Genomic DNA, 20,638 nt, shown 5'->3' on the forward strand with positions numbered 1-20,638 from the left:
GTGACTACATCATTTGGGGTGTGACGCTTCCTCGGACCTTGCTTGAATGCATGATGCTTGCACATGTACCGGGATGCCCCCTTTTTTATTGGCGAATTCAAATTTAAACTTTATGCATTCAAGTTCGAAATTCTACTACAACTCGTTTGATTTAATGGATTCGAAATATATTAATTGTACTTATTTACTGGATTTTTAACATAAATACAAATTCTTGGCGAAGACTAAATTTGTCTCTACATGGTAGTGTAAAAGTTCTTTTTATAGTATTATTGTTTGGCACGAGTGACAAAGAATAATTAATCGCAGGATTAAATTTGAGATGAGTTTATCCCACATTTGGTTGGGATAAAAATACGGTATAACTAATCTTGAAATTAGTTATTTCGGGATTGTAGAGTTATTTTTACCCCTATGGAAAGGTGGAATAACAATCCCGGAATAATTAATCCTGAAATGACTTGTTTCCCTACCAAACAATTCTAAGTGTAATAAAAATTATACTCATATTCATAATAATATCGACATCAACTAACATACATAACGGATCTCGTAATTATAAGCTTGTCCATAATACAAAGTTTGCTTCCAGTGTCAAATTAAAATTACAACAGCTAGCAAACTTTGAATATCATACAACAAAAGACTAGTCAACCTGGAAACAGCCTCTCTGCCCCTCGTAATAGGGGTAAGGTGTGCGTACATATTACTCTCTCCAGATCCTACTTGTGGGATTATACTGAATTGTTGTTGTTGTTTTCTTTGTTGTTGAATATGACCAACAAAAAGTTGAGTGATCTGTACTGTAGCATTTCTTGTGTGCTCCTTTAGTAAACTTCATCTTCTCCCTATCCAAGAAAATAGACTGTTAATTATACTGATTAAAATGGCCAATGAGGATTAATCTATATTGCCTGGACCCTTCAAAAAAGTCTTTGGACGTGTGGCGAATTCTGCATAAGTGGTGCATTTTTGGAGGATCAAACACGGGCACGGCAACATTTTGGAGAGTCCATATTATATGGGGATTAATATAATCAACTCCAACTTGTTTAGGATTAAGACATTATTGTTGTTGTTGTTGCTTCTTACAATCAAGACTTTAATATTTTGCTAATTAAACATAAATTATAAAGAAACTTATTCATAATTTGCTCGATCAAATTAACTCACCTTCTTTGGAGTAATGAAGTGTACAGATTTCTTTTTGGCCTTTCCTTCAGGAGACATATGTTGATGTGATTCTCCATATTTCTTGATTAGTTTTTCCCTAACATAGGTTTCATATATAAAAGTAGCTCCTCTAAACTGGGGCAAAACTAGCCATGCCACAATGATCAACTTCACATCGTACCATATTGGTATCCTAAATCAAAATTCAGAAACACAAAATTAAAGTAAATAAATAATAACTTATGATACATATATTTATCTTCACTTTCTATCTCACATTAAACACAAAGTTGCTACTATAGTATGGAAAAAAGCTTCTTTTGAATATGCGGTCATTAAATAAATCGATCCATTAGTAGATAGCATTAGGAGAGATTCATTATGGTGGGATGGACCGTTCTCGAATTCTGGCTGGCATTCTGTCAATTGGAATACTCACGCATACTGGGAGGGTACATATATACGACTTCAAGGGATGGACTCGACCGAACGGCCAACCATTTGCTATTTTAGGAGATGAAATCCAAAAGACTATTATTAGCGTGTAGTAGATTGGCTCCAGTACGTAATAGGCCAGTCGAGAAGAAATTAAATCAATAGATTGAACGGTAGATAAAAGATCAGAGGATGAGAAGGGTAGATCTACCCAATATGGACCGTTAAGGAGTTCAGAAAGGATCTGATCATAAACTGTTGGGGGATGGTGGCGGAACTATAGCCAAGTGGATTAAGATAATGGTGTGAATCCGCCACGACAGTTATTTAGACCATTTAAAAGTAAAATTAGTCGACGAAATCTTTTATTCTATTCTCTCGTAGAATGTGAAAATTCTCCCGAAAAGTTTAAAGAGAGCTAATAACTTACCAATCAAGAATGGGTTGAAGTAGCATCTCCACAAGTGTAAGAAAAGAATAGAGAATCCAATAAGCAAGCCATTGTTCATCATCCAACTTGGAAGTGCTCTCTATAGCTACTATTGATGCATATCTACACAATATTATATTCAAAAGGAATTCAACAATATCACCCTAAAACAATCAACTTAATAAGGAAATGAAGGGCACTTTTTTTATATACTCCTCTGTTTTAATTTAGATATTCATAAACTATACGAGAAATACTATAAGTTGCAATTTTTCTTATGTCAATATGATAAAAAAATATTTTAAAATATTGGTCAAACTTTATACAATTTGACTTTCGATAAACGAAGTATGTCATCTAATTTGAAAACGGAGGGAATAATATTACGTACAGAGGATAGAGCAACATCGTCACTGGCCTGCAATTTTAATACAAAATATACAACTGTCACTTTTCAAGAATTTACAAGTACTAAACATAGATAAATAAAGACCCCATAAGAAAAAGATAAAGGATTTTTTTATAAAAAAATATTAAATTACCCGGCGATAGTATGAAGATGAGTGATCAAAGTCCAAAAATGACCCATTATTTCCTTTTGAAAAGGAAATGATATGATTCAAATGAAACTTCAAAGAAGACGAAGAAGAAATGTCTGAGTGAGAAACTGTTTAAGTAAATGAAATGATAGTTTTGAGAGGAAGAATTGTGGAAGCACAGGCTTTATTGAACAAAAGAAAACACTTGTCGGTTTTAAGATGGACAAATCCGTATCAGGTTCTTACTTTGACGTAGTGTTCTAGGTTTAGCACACGACAGATCAATTGAACTTGAACATTCATGGACAAGATCCAAAATGTAGTACTAACACATCATTAGATGGAGTATTTATATAATATAGTAAGATGTCCACCAAGAGACCAGGGTTGTGTGGAAATTAGACCAAATAGTCACTTTTAAATATGTCCGTAGGCATATAAATTTTATTAAAATTAAATTCATAAAATAATTTGGATTATATTTTAAATTCAAGATATATTGTCCAAATAAATACTATTGGTTAATATAGTTGAATTAATTATATAAGTTTAATATATATGGATTAATAAATAAGTCTTAATCCATTGGGCTAGCGTAGTTAATTGGGACTAAAGTGATAAGCCCACTTCATTAAGCCTAAGATGTCATCTTCCTAGAGGCCCACTTTGGTGCTACGTGTCAAATGACGTGGCATGCCAAGTCAAACAGAAGAGCCAATAGGACCATGTCACGTATCAAAATGACAAGGCATGCCAAATCAAATTAAAAGGCTAATGAAATCGCGCCACATGTGCAAGTGACATGTTCTAACCAATCAAATGCGACTTTGTCACTCTTCAGTCAGATTGGTCGGAAAGAGTTTGTTCTCATCGCAACTCTTCCATCCCACAATTATAAATAGGGGTCTTCATAACTCAAAAAAGACACCAGAAGATGTAACAAGAAGTAAGAAAGACCTCGTGGATCAAACGCTGCAAATTCCTCCATAAGTTTCAAGCTTCAAGCAATCAAGTTCAAGCTCAAGAACAAAGAACAAATCAAGTTCAAGCTCAAGAACGAAGAACAAATCAAGGTCAAGTTCAAGCAATCAAGCTCAAGCTCAAGAACAAGATCATCGTTCGTGGCAATAACTACATATTCAAGATCAAGCTCAAAGGCCCCTGAATTTATTTATAATTGGAAAGAAGAATCAGAGGATTCATAAAGATTGTACACTCATATTATTTGAAATGAAATACTACGATTGTCGCAATATTTTTAGTCTCGATTATTTTCTTGACGCAAATTTATTATCTACAAATTCTGGCACGCCCAGTGGGACCATTTATACTTCTCATCTCTTCTTTTCCAAGTTCAAGAATAAGATCTAACAATTCGATCATGGAAGAACAACTTGCAAATTTGACAAAACACTTGAGAAGTTGACCAAGTATATGGAGGATAGAGATACCCGCCTCGAAAAGTTAGCAAGTGAGATCGAGAGCTTAGCAGAAGCAAAATCAATTCAAGCACATGTGGAGCTTTCCGAAAATAAAGTAGGGGAGAATCCGCTGCGAGGCAAACGATCGTGGTCAAAGAGATCCAAGTTTCTTCAGAAGGTCTAATTCATGTTGATCAATTGAAGGACTTCATCATGGGGATAATTGAAGATAAAATTGATCCTCCGATTAAATCTTCCCTCACATATGCAAAGTCATACACACAACGGATTGATAACTTGAAGATGTCTACTGGATATCAACCTCCAAAGCTTAACCAATTTGATGGAAAAGAAAATCCCAAGCAACATGTGGTGCATTTCGTCGAGACATGCAACAACTCTGGGACTTATGGTGATCATCTTGTCAAACAGTTTGTTTGTTCTCTCAAAGGTAATGCATTCGATTGGTACACAGATCTTGTATCTGGTTCTATCGATAGTTGGGAGCAGTTGGAGCAAGAGTTTCTCAATCATTTTTATAGCACAAGACGCATCGCAAGCATGATCGAACTTACAAACACTCATCAAGAAAAGGATGAGCCAGTTATTGACTTCATTAACCGCTGGAGGAGCTTAAACCTCAACTGTAAAGATCACCTTAGCGAGACTTCTGGCATCGAAATATACATTCAAGCTATGCATTGGAGTCTTTGCTATATTTTACAAGTCATAAAGCCCAAAACATTTCAAGAACTAGTAACTCGTGCACATGATATGGAATTGAGTATGGCTACAAGTGGAGATCAAAGATATCCTGGCTTTGAGCCTCATGATGAAATAGAAGTAGAGGATTCTGAGAATGGAGGCAAGTATTTGTCCGAAGATGAAGCTGAAGAGTCCATGTCACGACCCCAAAATCCATTAAGGGTCATGATGGCACCGGACACCGCTGTCAGGCAAGCCAACCATAAATACTTAATTAAATTCTCATTTAAACAGTTGTGAAAAACTCTGATTTTTCTTCTATTTTTTTACTAGTAAAAGATACTCAGTTCAAATTAAATATACATGTCAAGAAGTCAATACAAAATACCCCATAACTATCACAAAACCCGGTGTCACAAGTGCATGAGCTATTTATAGGAAGCAATACAATACAACAACCGCCCGGAATACAAATTGGACAGAAAATAAATACAATAATCTAGAAGAGACTCTGCTAGCTGCGGGTCGTCTCGAGAAGTACAGCTCGCCTAAGTCTCCGCATCAACCATGCTGCTACGCCCGCCAGGCCACTAGTGATGCATGTGCCTGTACAACAAAAATGCACAGCAAGTGTAGTATGAGTACGAAAACAACGTGTACCCAATGAGTATCCCGTCTAATCTCGAAAAAGTAGAGACTAGAGGTCGACTTCGACACTTACTAATGGTGCAATAATGATATGTCCGTAATATAATGAATCGAGGATTTATATAAACAGGATTTGTAATTCAATAGGGTGAAACATGTAAACAATTCTTTCTTTTATGTGAAATTCCCGAAATTTCCCTTTTCATCATTTATACACATATTCTCAAGTCGGGAAGAGGCAATAACAACTTTAATAAGTTTCAAGGCAAGCAATACAAGCATGCGCAAATCATGCTGAGGTCGTACGTCGGTATCCAACAATATTTAAAATGTGCACTGCTAGAGGGTCGAATAGCGCAAACCATAGATGCATCTATTTAATCTACCGAGGCGTTCAGACCGTTCCAGAATTTAAACACCCACATATAGTCAATCAAGAAGTCATTATGGAACAATTATCCAAAGAAAACCAATTCTCTTTTAACAATTTAAGAAAAAGAAGTTAAAATCTTTTTAGAAATTCATTTACTAATTCGCTGTGGTTTAAGCAATTCAAACTGTCAATAAGATTACAAATAATCCAAGTATAGCATGCTTTTGGGTCCTAGACTACCCGGACTTAAACATAATAGTAGCTACGCACGGACTCTCGACACCTCGTGCGTACGTAGCCCCCACAATTAGAAGCACATATTTAATTATTTCTCCTATGGGGACAATTCCCTCTTACAAGGTTAGAAAGGAGACTCACCTCACTCTGAAGATCCATAACCGGCATTCCACGCTCTTTCGAAGACTCGAATCGATGCACAATGCTCCGAAACTAGTTAATAATTATATAAATCCATTAATATATGTTCAAATACTCATTACAATCCAATTTATAATAATTTCTAACCCCGATCGAAAAGTTGAAAAAAATTGCCCTCGGGCCCACGTGCCCAAATTTCAAAATTTTTTTGAAGATAAAGTTTACCCATGAACTCACGAACTCAAATATATTATTTTCTCTTAATTCCATACCCAAAATCGTGGTCAAAATCCAAGAATACGAATTTTCTAGGTTTTCCTCAAACCCCAAATTTCTACCAATTTACATGCTAAAATCCATACATAATCAATATACTTAACTCAAGATAGGTGAGGTTAGCTTACCTTGTCATTGATGATGAAAACCACCTCTTGAAACCCTCCAAGAATCGCCCAAGCCAAGAGAAAAATGAGATAAAATGGCCAAATCCCGATTTTTAAAACACTCACTGCCTCCAATCCTTTCGCACCTGCGGTCTATTGACCCCTTCTGCGGTCCCGCAGGTGCGGACCAATTGTCGTTTCTGCGGTCTTCCCCCAAGCCTTCAACTTCCGCATCTGCGCTTCTCCTTCCGCAGGTACGGTCCGGCATCTGCGGCAAAATGACTGCATCTGCGGTCCCAGCCTAGCCGTCCATTTCCGCTTCTGTGGCACGAAGGTTGCTTCTGCGGCTCCGCACCTGCGGCCCTAGTCTCTCAGGTGCGGTTACACCAGCAACCAGCAACTTCAGCCTTTTCCATACATTTTCGATCCATTAACCACTCGGAATCCACCTGAGACCCTCGGGACCCCAACCAATCATACCAACATGTCCCAAAACACAGTATGGACTTGCTAGAGGCCTCAAATCACATCCAATAGCGCTAAAATCATGAATCGACCTCCAATCCAAGCTTAATGAACTTTATAATTTCAAACTTCTTCATTCGATGCCAAAACATATCAAATCACGTCGGATTGACCTCAAATTTTTCACACAAGTCATATTCGATATTACGGACCTACTCCAACTTTCAGAATCGAAATCCGACCCCGATATCCAAAAGTCCACTTCCAGTCAAACTTCTCAAAAACCTTCAAATTTCTATCTTTAGCCAAATGACTCCAAAATGACCTACGGACCTCCGAATTCACTTCCGATCGAGCTCCCAATTGCAGAATCACCATACATAGCTATTCCTTGACTCAGAATCTCAAACGGATATTGATAACCCTGAAATGCACTTCAATACAAACTTATGAGATTCTTCCAAAAATGCTAACTTCCACAATAGGCGCCGAAACATTCCCGGGTCTTCCAAACCCCAGTCCGGACATACGCCAAAGTCCAAAATCATCATACGAACCTTCTGGAACCTTCGAATCTCGATTTCGAGGTTGTTTACTCAAAAAACCAAACGTAGTCAATTCTTCTAACTTAAAGTTTCCAAAATGAGAATTCTCTTTCCAAATCAACTCCGAACTTCCCCAAATTCAATTTCGACGATGCATACGAGACATAATACTTGAAGTGAAGCTGCTCAGGGCCTCAAACTGCTGAACGATGTGTTAGAGCTCAAAACAACCGGTCGGGTCGTTACATTCTCTCCCACTTAAACATATGTTCGTCCTCGAACGTGCTAAGAACTGCACTGGAGTTGTCCGAAATCACTGTTTAACACCTCGTGCACCTACCCGCTCTACTGCAACCCAGTTGAGCACATTGGCTCGATCAATTCTGAAGATATTTCCTTTTATTCAAGCAAATAAGCTTAGAGCCCAATTCCAACATCCGGAATTCTCTACCAGGCCTATTTCCAACATATGCTCACCATATCAATCACTACACGCTGCACCAAAGCATGACTGTATACCTTTGATGAATTCACGCCTTGCACCACTTTACTCACAGGACTACAATAATGTTCTCTGATCAAATTAGTCGAAATTTCACGAATTTGATGCTCCCATTGCATCTCATGACATACATAGGTCTTGCTCTAACTCTTACAATACCGCCGCGATGGAAGAGATGTGTAGAAATTCATAACCAACTGCTGAATCAACAATCATTGGGGCTATACTCATGACAAGAATCATTACCTCCTTCTGAACCAAATAATGGTATTTGCTCTTTAATATTCTTCATATAATCCGATTGCACTGATCCTAAATCCAATGATCTCGTCTCACCAATACGAACTGCTCAGGCAATAAGCCACTCGGACATGATCAAAAGTCTCGTATGATGCCACAATATGCCAATAGGCTACCAATTCGAACGCGATACAAAAGGGAAACGAACTCTGGAAGGGACTACCTAACTCTCACACAGCTAATATGAGTTTTCCCTAGAAAAATAGCAAACAAAACACATAAAAATAGATATAGGGAACTGTGCTCAACATCACACCATTGCGGTGCGCAACCCGATCCAAACAATATACCTATGGCAGCGTGCCACCCGATCCACATATAAAATTCACGTAAGAAGATACACACAGAGCCAGATTGCTCATTACAACAAAATACCGATTGTCGGCCATGAGCACACTAAGTGCATTATACCATTCTTGGGGAGATATACAGCGCCATAAGCTACAAAAACTCAAGCACAACTGAGGTGCGATATAGATCTGAATCTCAAGAGTCATTCTGCTCATATAACATCATCTCTGCGCGGAACCTCAACACATAAGAAATTCCCCAAGCCGTCTCACAACTGACATGGCGCAATATATCATTATATGAAATAGCTGACGACGAAATAATACTCCGACTACTCTTCTATAAGGAGCGCATTACTGAAATGAACACATCTGGCCTGATATAGAGCCCATATTCACATTTAAATCCATCTACAAACCTTAAGTCGATCCTGATCACACTGAACTAGGCTGATAACTTTTCATGGGTCCATAATGACCCCCTTTCCTCATAACACATAAGATCAACCATCATAACCGGAGCAATCCTCCATAGTCCACCACCCAATAAACCGAGTGCCCTCCAGGCCTAAATTCTCAAATTAATGACATCACTATAATCTTCACACTTGGTTTAATTCTTCAATCAATCAAGTGACTACATGTCACACTTATACATTCTTCCAATGGGGCACGCTCCCACAACCTTCTATAACAGATAACAGGTATGTACATCCAAACCATCGGCCGCACTAATGCTGAAAAGCGATCAAGAATTCTTAACTAGGATGCAAAGCCTTTTTCACAAAACACCGATCTCAGGTGACGCCGAAGACAATACCAACTTACTTTAAACATCGAAACTCCTTTCCTGCTCATCCGAGCTCGTGACATCCTTGTCAACACCAAACTACAACCTTGATCCTTACTTCAAATTCCATATCACTCGCTGCACCCAACATGCCAATATACGATAGAACACGAGTCTCACCATAACTCCGGAACCACTAATAGATTAACACTACATCATATAAAAACTTTTCACTTAACTCACTTCAGGAGAACCATGGCAACACACAGGTGAATTCTCATAACCGTAGAATATGCAAATCTCGAAGAAGTGGTCTAAGCCACCATAGTCCTTTCGGGGTCCGCCTACACACAACAGGCCATAACAGTAGAATACTTCTAAATAACATCAATTACGGCGGCCGACAAGCCTCACATGTATCGTCTCAAATCACTTGCATAACTTGATCACGCTGAATGAACTGATTACTACCACCAATATGCAAAGTCAACTATGGCTAACCAATCCATCTTCTTTCTATTTATCCTTGTTTGCCTTAGATATAACAATAACTCCATTCAACACATACACACTCCATCCGCACTCATCCCAAGTGACCTTGAATCACGAGACCATGCTGTCTCAGATCCCACTAACCATTTCATACCTCCCAAACGCTACACTTCAAGATAAAATATCATAGAACATTCTGGGCCTCTTCTCATAAACTGCTACAAAGCTTGATTCTTAACCGAACCTATAGGCTCGAAATCATTAGGCACCGCACTTTAGCCCTTTGAATCCACTAGGACCATTGTTGAGAACCACCCACTCTAACTTGGCCCCGAATATAATCGACTCCATGAATCTTCTGGCACACGAATACCCCTTTGACGAAGCACCGGGCAGAATCACTTCCCTTGAAACCCGCATCTATACAAGGCATAATTCTTAAATCCTTCCCCAAGTCTGAACATGAGCCAATAAGGCCAATCATATCACACATTTAACAGTTCCTTTGTTCGAATTACCACTTATGTTCCTTTCCCGTAGCTGAAATAACCCATCAATATACTAATAACCAGAACCACGCAAGTAGTAAACCATGCAAACCAATCATAGGCGGTGGGAGTCTCCCACTTAGCCTGAAGCCACTATTACACAACTCTGGAATTCACCAGGTTTCTTTCTCTCTTATTGACGTAACCTTGCGCAATCAACAGTCAAAATTCTCGGAATCTTTCTGTAAAACCCCTTTTTATACTCGGAATCATCAACCACATTCTCACGACCGATCTCCTCGATGTATAACCAATAAAATTCTTCGCAGAATTTTTGCCAACCATGCGACCGCTGATCTGCTCATTGGAGATAACCCACCTGTGGAATTTACGTGCCGACATCTTCCAACGCTGCTCCATGGGGTACAATCACTACGACACCAATAATCCGTCTTGAGTCCTAGCTCACTCTCTAGCTGCCCAAGTCCATTCACCCTCTCATGGACATCAATTAAATGTGCGTCATCATCCCTTCAATTCTAAGTTATCTTGTATCCTTCTTCATTTCAAGTAGCTCCCTTTCCGTTATATCAAATCTCCTGCCGCATAATAGTCCATACCTCAAATTAATCCGTAGACCCCAATCACCAATCACTAAAATTTCCAAATCGTTCCAAACTCTCCTTAAGGTGCGTAGTCATCCTACCGCCAGGCCTATATGCAACTCCGCCACTCTCCCACTTTGGCGGAACTCACCCCTTTAATAGACTACTGGACCTTTGCCTCTTATACCTGGCCTTCTAAAAATTTGAACCACCGCCTGACACTCCCCACGTGTCCTTCCTCATCTCTTGCTGCTCAGTTGTTGCCTTAAATAAAATCTATCTTCGTAGCACTTGAACCCACAAATCGCTACTAACTTTAAACTTTTCCGAATATCATCTTTCTCGAGCTGTCAACATTAGAAACACCTATTCAATCTTGAACCACCGCACCCCGCGATATCTGACAGTCGTTTCTCCAATATTATTCCACAATACCCTGCCCCAAAGGCGGGTTGAAGAAAACCATAACACTGGCAAACTTAACATATTCAATCACGGACGGCGACACCACGTCGCAGATGAAAATCCTATCACACTCGAAATCACCAAGTCTTGTTACCCCATCACTCCAAATCTGGACACCTCTAAGCCAATTGTTTTTCCTCCGTCGGAAATGAAATAACAGATGTCTGAATCGTGCACTGAATAGACTTCCTTTCGAATCATTCACTGCCCCAACACATAGGCAAGTCACTATCAAGTCAATATTGTGCGATAATCAATCGTGAGCATCATAGCAACCTGTGCATAGCCTCCAAGCTCTTAGAAGCACAACTACCGAGCCAAAACGATAGAAAGATCCTTCCGCAAGGCGATGACAATAGCCCAACCAACTATACAGGGAGGAACATCCCAGACCACGTCTGTAGTACTATTACAATTATTCAATTCTCGATTTATAACAAGCGCTTCACGTCGCATAAGATTGAGTAGGAAAGAAACAAAGGCATAAGCCTCAAAGGAATCAAATCGCACAATGAGGAATCAAGAAGGGAAGTACTCCTAACAGCCCTGTAGCCTCCCGAAGATAAATACAAACGTTTCCGCACTGATCCACGAGACTCTACTAGACTTGCTCATGACTCGTGAGACCTAAGGGAACCTAGTGCTCTGATGCCATTTTGTTACGACCCAAAATCCACTAAGGGTCGTGATGGCGCCGGACACCGCTGTCAGGCAAGCCAACCATAAATACTTAATTAAATTCTCATTTAAAAAATTGTGAAAAACTCTAATTTTTCTTCCATTTTTTTTTACTAGTAAAAGATACTCAGTTCAAATTAAATATACATGTCAAGAAGTCAATACAAAATACCACATAACTATCCCAGAACTCGGTATCACAAGTGCATGAGCTATTTCTAGGAAGCAATACAATACAACAACCGTCTTGAATACAAATTGGACAGAAAATAAATACAATAATCTGGAAGAGACTCTGTTGGCTGGGGGTCATCTCGAGAAGTGCAACTCACCTAAGTCTCCGCATCAACCATGCTGCTACGCCCGCCAGGCCACTAGTGATGCATGTGCCTGTGTAACAAAAATGCACAGCAAGTGTAGTATGAGTACGAAAACAACGTATACCCAATGAGTATCCCGTCTAATCTCGAAGAAGTACAGACGAGAGGTCGACTTCGACACTTACTAGTGGTGCAATAATGATATGTCCGTAATATAATGAATTGAGGATTCATATAAACAGGATTTGTAATTCAATAAGGTGAAACATGTAAACAATTCTTTCTTTTATGTGAAATTCCTAAAATTTCCTTTTTCATCATTTATACACATATTCTCAAGCCGGGAAGAGGCAATAACAACTTCAATAAGTTTCAAGGCAAGCAATACAAGCATGCGCAAATCATGTCGAGGTCATACGGCCTGATCCAATAATATTTAAATTATGCACTACCAGAGGGTCGAATGGCGCGAAACATAGATGCATCTATTTAATCTACTGAGGCATTCGGCCCGTTCCAGAATTTAAAGACCCACAGACAGTCAATCAAGAAGTCATCAGGGAACAATTAACCAAAGAAAACCAATTCTCTTTTAACAATTTAAGAAAAAGAAGTTTAAATCTTTTTAGAAATTCATTTACTAATTCGATTTGATTTAAGCAATTCAAACTGTCAATAAGATTACAAATAATCCAAGTATAGCATGCTTTTGGATCTTAGACTACCCGGACTTAAACATAATAGTAGCTACGCACGGACTCTCATCACCTCGTGCATACGTAGCCCCCACAATTAGAAGCACACATTTAATTATTTCTCCTATGGGGACAATTCTCTCTTACAAGGTTAGAAAGGAGACTTACCTCGCTCCGAAGATCCATAACCAACATTCCACACTCTTCTGAAGACTCGAATCGATGCACAATGCTCCAAAACTAGTCAATAATTATGCAGATCCATTAATATATGTTCAAATACTTATTACGATCCAATTTATAGCAACTCCTAACCCCGATCGAAAAGTTGACAAAATTGCCCTCGGGCCCATGTGCATGAATTCCAGAGTTTTTTTGAAGATAAAGTTTAGCCATGAACTCACGAACTCAAATATATGATTTTCTCTTAATTCCATACCGAAAATCGTGGTCAAAATCCAAGAATACGAATTTTCTAGATTTTCCTCAAACCCCCAAATTTCTACCAATTTACATGCTAAAATCCATACATAATCAATATATTTAACTCAAGATAGGTGGAGTTAGCTTACCTTGTCGTTGATGATGAAAACACCCTCTTGAAACCCTCTAAGAATCGCCCAAGCCAAGAGAAAAATGAGAGAAAATGGCCAAATCCTGATTTTTAAAACACTCACTGCCTCCAGTCTTTTCGCACCTACGATCTATTAACCGTTTCCGCGGTCCCGCAGGTGCAGACCAATTGTCGCTTCTGCGGTCTTCCCCCAAGCCTTCAACTTCCGCATCTGCGCTTCTGCTTCCGCAGGTGTGGTCCCGTATCTGCGGCAAAATGACTGCATCTGCGATCCCAGCCTAGCAGTCCATTTCCACTTCTGCGGCTCCGCACCAGCGGCCTTAGTCTTGCAGGTGCGGTTACACCAGCAACCAACAACTTCAGCCCTTTCCAAAATTCCATTTTCGATCTGTTAACCACCCGGAATCCACTCCTGGCCTCCGGGACCCCAACCAATCATACCAACCAGTCCCCAAACACATTACAGACTTGCTCGAGGCTTCAAATCACATCCAACACCGCTAAAATCATGAATCGACCTCCAATCCAAGCTTAATGAACTTTATAATTTCAAACTTCTTCATTCGATGCCAAAACATATCAAATCACGTCCGATTGACCTCAAATTTTGCACACAAGCCATATTCGACATTACGGACCTACTCCAACTTTCAGAATAGGAATCCCACCCTGATATCAAAAAGTCCACTTCTGGTCAAACTTCTCAAAAACCTTCAAATTTCTATCTTTAGCCAAATAACTCAAAAATGATACACGGACCTCAGAATTCACTTCCAATCGAGCTCCGAATTCCAGAATCACCATACGAAGCTATTCCTAGACTCGAAATCTCAAACGGACATTGATAACCCTGAAATGCACTTCAATCCAAACTTATGAGATTCTCCCAAAAATGCTAACTTCCATAATAGGCGCTGAAACGTTCCCGGGTCTTCCAAACCCCAGTCCGGACATACGCCCAAGTCCGAAATCATCATACGAACTTGCTAGAACCTTCGAATCCCGATTTCGAGGTCGTTTACTCAAAAATCCAACCTTAGTTAATTCTTCCAACTTAAAGCTTCTGAACTGAGAATTCTCTTTCCAAATCAACTCCGAACTTCCCAAAATTCAATTCTGACAATGTATACGAGTCATAATACCTGAAATGAAGCTGCTCACGGCCTCAAACTACTGAATGATGCGCTAGAGCTCAAAACGACCGGTCGAGTCATTACATTGTCTCCCACTTAAATATACGTTCGTCCTCGAACATGCTAAGAACTGTACTGGAATTGTCCGAAATCACTATTTAACACCTCGTCCACCTACCCGCGCTACTACAACCCAGTTGAGCACATTGGCTCGATCAATTCTGAAGATATTCCCTTTTATTCAAGCAAATAAGCTTAGAGCCCAATTCCAACATCTGGAATTCTCTGCCAAGCCTGTTTCCAACATACGCTCATTGTATCAATCACTACACGCTGCACCAAAGCATGATTGTATACCTTTGTTGAATTCACGCCTTGCACCACTTTACTCACAGGACCACAATAACGTTCTCTAATCAAATTAGTCGAAATTTCACGAATCTGATGCTCCCATTGCATCTCATGACATATATAGGTCTTGCTCTAACTCTTACAATACCGTCGCAACGGAAGAGATGTGTAGAAATTCATAACCAACTGCTGAATCAACAATCATTGGGGCTATACTCATGACAAGAATCATTACCTCCTTCTGAACCAAATAATGGTATTTGCTCTTTAATATTCTTCATATAATCCGATTGCACTGATCCTAAATCCAATGATCTCGTCTCACCAGTACGAACTGCTTAGGAAATAAGTCACCCCGGACATGATCAAAAGTCTCGTATGATGCCACAATATGCCAATAGGCTACCAATTCTCTTTTAACAATTTAAGAAAAAGAAGTTTAAATCTTTTTAGAAATTTATTTACTAATTCGATGTGATTTAAGCAATTCAAACTGTCAATAAGATTACAAATAATCCAAGTATAGCATGCTTTTGGGTCCTAGTCTACCCGGACTTAAACATAATAGTAGCTACGCACGGACTCTCATCACCTCGTGCGTACGTAGCCCCCACAATTAGAAGCACATATTTAATTATTTCTCTTATGGGGACAATTCCATCTTACAAGGTTAGAAAGAAGACTCACCTCGCTCCGAAGATCCATAACTGGCATTCCACGCTCTTCCGAAGACTCGAATTGATGCACAATGCTCCAAAACTAGTTAATAATTATGAAAATCCATTGATATATGTTCAAATACTCATTACGATCCAATTTATAACAATTCCTAACCCCGATCGAAAAGTTGACAAAATTACCCTCGGGCCCACGTGCCCAAATTCCGAAATTTTTTTGAAGATGAAGTTTACCCATGAACTCACGAACTCAAATATATGATTTTCTCTTAATTCCATACCCAAAATCATGGTCAAAATCCAAGAATACGAATTTTCTAGGTTTTCCTCAAACCCCAAAATTTCTACCAATTTGCATGCTAAAATCCATACATAATCAATATATTCAACTCAAGATAGGTGGGGTTAGCTTACCTTGTCGTTGATGATGAAAACCCCCTCTTGAAACCCTCCAAGAATCGCCCAAGCCAAGAGAAAAATGTGAGAAAATGGCAAATCCCGATTTTTAAAACACTCACTGCTTCCAGTACTTTCGCACATGCAATCTATTGACTGCTTCTACGGTCCTACAGGTGCGGACCAATTGCCGCTTCTGCGGTCTTCCCCCAAGCCTTCAACTTCCGCATCTGCACTTCTCCTTCTGCAGGTGAGGTCCCGCATCTGCGGCAAAATGACCGCATCTGCGGTCCCAGCCTAGCCATCCATTTCCGCTTCTGCGGCTCCGCACATGCGGCCCTAGTCTCGCAGGTGCGGTTACACCAGCAACTTCAGCCCTTTCCAAAATTCCATTTTCGATCCGTTAATAACCCCAAATCCACCTGAGGCCCCCGGGACCCCAACCAATCATACCAACCAGTCCCAAAATACATTACGGACTTTCTCGAGGCCTCAAATCACATCCACCAGCGCTAAAATCATGAATCGGCCTCCAATCCAAGCTTAATGAACTTTAAAATTTCAAACTTCTTCATTCGATGCCAAAACATATCAAATCACGTCTGATTGACCTCAAATTTTGCACACAAGTCATATTCGACATTACGGACCTACTCCAACTTTCGGAATCAGAATCCGACCCCGATATCAAAAAGTCCACTTTCGGTCAAACTTCTCAAAAACCTTCAAATTTCTATCTTTAGCCAAATGACTCAAAAATGATCGACGAACCTCCGAATTCACTTCTGATTGCGCCCCCAATTCTAGAATCACCATATAGAGCTATTCCCAGACTCAAAATCTCAAACGGACATTGATAACCCTGAAATGCACTTCAATCCAAACTTATGAGATTCTTCCAAAAAAGCTAACTTCCACAATAGGCGCCGAAACGTTCCTAGGTCTTCCAAACCCCAGTCTGGACATATGCCCAAGTCCGAAATCATCATATGAACCTGCTGGAACCTTTGAATCCCGATTCTAAGGTCGTTTACTCAAAAATCAAACCTTAGTCAATTCTTCCAACTTAAAACTTCCTAAATGAGAATTATCTTTCCAAATCAACTCCGAACTTCCCGAAATTCAATTCCGACGATGCATACGAGTCATAATACCTGAAGTGAAGCTGCTCACGACCTAAAACTACTAAACGATGTGCTAGAGCTCAAAACGACCGGTCGGGTCGTTACATTCTCTCCCACTTAAACATACGTTCGTCTTCGAACGTGCTAAGAACTGCACTGGAGTTGTCCGAAATCACTGTTTAACACCTCGTGCACCTACCCGTGCTACTACAACCTAGTTGAGCACATTGGCTCGATCAATTCTAAAGATATTCTTTTTTATTCAAGCAAATAATCTTAGAGCCCAATTCCAACATCCGAAATTCTCTGCCAGGCCTGTTTCCAACATACGCTCACCGTATCAATCACTACATGCTGCACCAAAGCATGACTATATACCTTTGCTGAATTCACGCCTTGCACCGCTTTACTCACACGACCAGAATAACGTTCTCTGATCAAATTAGTCAAAATTTCACGAATATGATGCTCCCATTGCATCTCATGACATACATAGGCTTTGTTCTAACTCTTACAATACCGCAGCGACGGAAGAGATGTGTAGAAAATCATAACCAACTGTTGAATCAACAATCATTGGGGCTATACTCATTACAAGAATCATTACCTCCTTCTGAACCAAATAATGGTATTTGCTCTTTAATATTCTTCATATAATCTAATTGCACTGATCCTAAATCCAATGATCTCGTCTCACCAGTACGAACTACTCAGGCAATAAGTCACTCTGGACATGATCAAAAGTCTCATAAGATGCCATAATATGCCAATAGGCTACCAATTCTCTTTTAACAATTTAAGAAAAAGAAGTTTAAATCTTTTTAGAAATTCATTTACTAATTCGATGTGATTTAAGCAATTCAAACTGTTAATAAGATTACAAATAATCCAAGTATAGCATGCTTTTGGGTCCTAGACTACCCGGACTTAAACATAATAGTAGCTACGCACGGACTCTCGTCACCCCATGCATACGTAGCCCCCACAATTAGAAGCACATATTTAATTATTTCTCCTATGGGGACAATTCCCTCTTACAAGGTTAGAAAGGAGACTCACCTCGTTTCGAAGATCCATAACCGGCATTCCACGCTCTTCCGAAGACTCGAATCGATGCACAATGCTCCAAAACTAGTCAATAATTATGCAAATCCATTAATATATGTTCAAATACTCATTACGATCCAATTTATAACAATTCCTAACCCCGATCGAAAAGTTGACAAAATTGCCCTCGGGCCCACGTTCCCGATATCCAAATTTTTTTTTAGATAAAATTTACGCATGAACTCACGAACTCAAATATATGATTTTCTCTTAATTCAATACCCAAAATTGTGGTCAGAATCCAAGAATATGAATTTTCTAGGTTTTCCTCAAACCCCCAAATTTCTACCAATTTACATACTAAAATCCATACATAATCAATATATTTAACTCAAGATAGGTGGGGTTAGCTTACCTTGTCGTTGATGATGAAAACTCCCTCTTGAAACCCTCTAAGAATCGCCCAATTCCGAGGTCTTCCAAACCCCAGTCCGAAATCATCATACAAACCTGATGGAACCTTCGAATCCCAATTCTGAGGTCGTTTTCTCAAAAATCCAACCTTAGTCAATTCTTCCAACTTAAAGCTTCCGAAATGAGAATTCTCTTTCCAAATCAACTCCGAACTTCCCGAAATTCAATTCTGATGATGCATACGAGTCATAATACCTTAAGGGAAGCTGCTCACAGTCTCAAACTACTAAACGATGCGCTAGAGCTCAAAACGACCGATCGGGTCGTTACAGTCCATGCATGTCGTAATGTTCCTCAACGCACGAGCATAAAATGTTATAATTCTCCTTAACACATGAGCCTAAACTGTAAGTTATAATGCTTCGTGGCACTTAATTCTTTATTATATGTCAGGTAGCTCCCCGATTTTGAACTAAATCTTTAATACGTAAAGCTCTTCAAATTCGAGCAAAGTCTTCAAGTTGCAAAGCTCTCCAAATTCGAGCAAAGTTTTCAAGTCGCAAAGCTTTTTGAATTCGAGCAAAGACTCAAATCGAAATCTCTTTAAAGTCGAGCAAAGACAAGTCGCAAACCTCTTTAAATTTGAGCCAAACTTCAACTTGCAGAGCTCTTCAACTTTGAGCTAAATATTCAAGACACGAAACTCTTCAAGTTAAATTTTGCAAAGTCTACCATCCTTCAAGTTGAAGTCTGCAAGTTTGCCAGTCTTCAAGTCGAAGTATTCAAGTTTGTCGGTGGTCAATTTGAAGTCCTCAAGTTCGTCGATCTTCAAGTTGAATTATATAAGCCCTCCAAATCTTCAAGTATGTCTCTCTTCAAGTTGAATTCTGCAAGTCCACTGCACTTCGAGTTGAAGTCTAAAAGTCCGCCAATCTTTAGGTTGAAGTATTCAATCCCTCCAAGTCTTCATGTCCATTGGTCTTCAGTTTGAAGTCCTCAAATTCGCCAATCTTCAAGTTGAATTATTTAATCCCTACAAGCCTAATAATTTTTCATGTTGAAGTAAAAGTCCACAGCTCTTCAAGTTGAAGCATCAAAGTCTACCAAATTTTCAAGCCTGTCAAATCTTCAAATTTGTTGGTCTTCAAGTTGAAATCTTCAAAGTCCGCCAAGCCTTCAAGTTGAAGTTTTCTAATTTTCCAATCTTAAGGTGTACATGTTAGTCTCTTTGCACCTGAAGTTGGTCTCTTCATGAGTTTATCCTTAAAAGGAACTATAATTCTTCAATCCTAAGGCGGACATTAAGTCCCTTTGCACCTTAAGTTATCCTCTTCATGGATTTGATCCTGCTATATGTTTTCTTGGATTTGATACTTCTATATGTTGTCATAAATTTGATACTTTTATATGTTGATATGGATTTATCCATGTATATGGTGATGGAGATTTATCCGTCTATATGGTAATGGAGATTTATCCGTCTATATGGTGATGGAGATTTATCCGTCTATATGTTGCGAGGGATCTATCTTCTTATGTGTTGTTGTGGACTTGATCATCTATATGTCGTCATAGATTTTTCCTTCCATATGATGTTGAAGATTTGTCCTTCTATTTTTTGCCACAAATTTTTCCTTCTAGGTGCATCTAGCCTTATTGATGAAGATATCCATTGCCTACAACAACAAAAAGAAGGCAGCAAAAAAAATACAAGTACAAGAAAGATGGTTACCTGTCAAGGCATGTTAGATTTGAAAATTGAGTTCAAAGTATTGTCTAGAACAATCTTGCATGATTTGGGC

At 39.2% G+C, this 20,638-nt stretch overlaps 2 protein-coding genes across 2 annotated transcripts; one reads left to right on the top strand and one right to left on the bottom strand.

Annotated features, from left to right (window-relative positions):
• Positions 1-537: 537 nt before the first annotated feature.
• LOC104242753 (HVA22-like protein e) lies at positions 538-2,784 on the bottom strand. Its single transcript, XM_009797833.2, has 5 exons — positions 2,581-2,784; positions 2,430-2,456; positions 2,039-2,161; positions 1,174-1,366; positions 538-848 (listed from the first exon to the last, which is right to left on the bottom strand). The coding sequence occupies exons 1-5, from the start codon at positions 2,625-2,627 to the stop codon at positions 828-830; spliced, it is 411 nt and encodes a 136-aa protein (XP_009796135.1). The 5' UTR covers positions 2,628-2,784; the 3' UTR covers positions 538-827.
• A 1,427-nt stretch (positions 2,785-4,211) lies between these two features.
• LOC138889217 (uncharacterized) lies at positions 4,212-5,003 on the top strand. The gene has a single exon (XM_070172489.1). It carries the CDS (start codon positions 4,212-4,214, stop codon positions 5,001-5,003), a length of 792 nt encoding a protein of 263 aa, XP_070028590.1.
• Positions 5,004-20,638: the final 15,635 nt, after the last annotated feature.

This window comes from Nicotiana sylvestris, chromosome 4 (assembly GCF_000393655.2).
Source record: "Nicotiana sylvestris chromosome 4, ASM39365v2, whole genome shotgun sequence".
In the NCBI taxonomy this organism is placed as follows: Eukaryota; Viridiplantae; Streptophyta; class Magnoliopsida; order Solanales; family Solanaceae; genus Nicotiana; species Nicotiana sylvestris.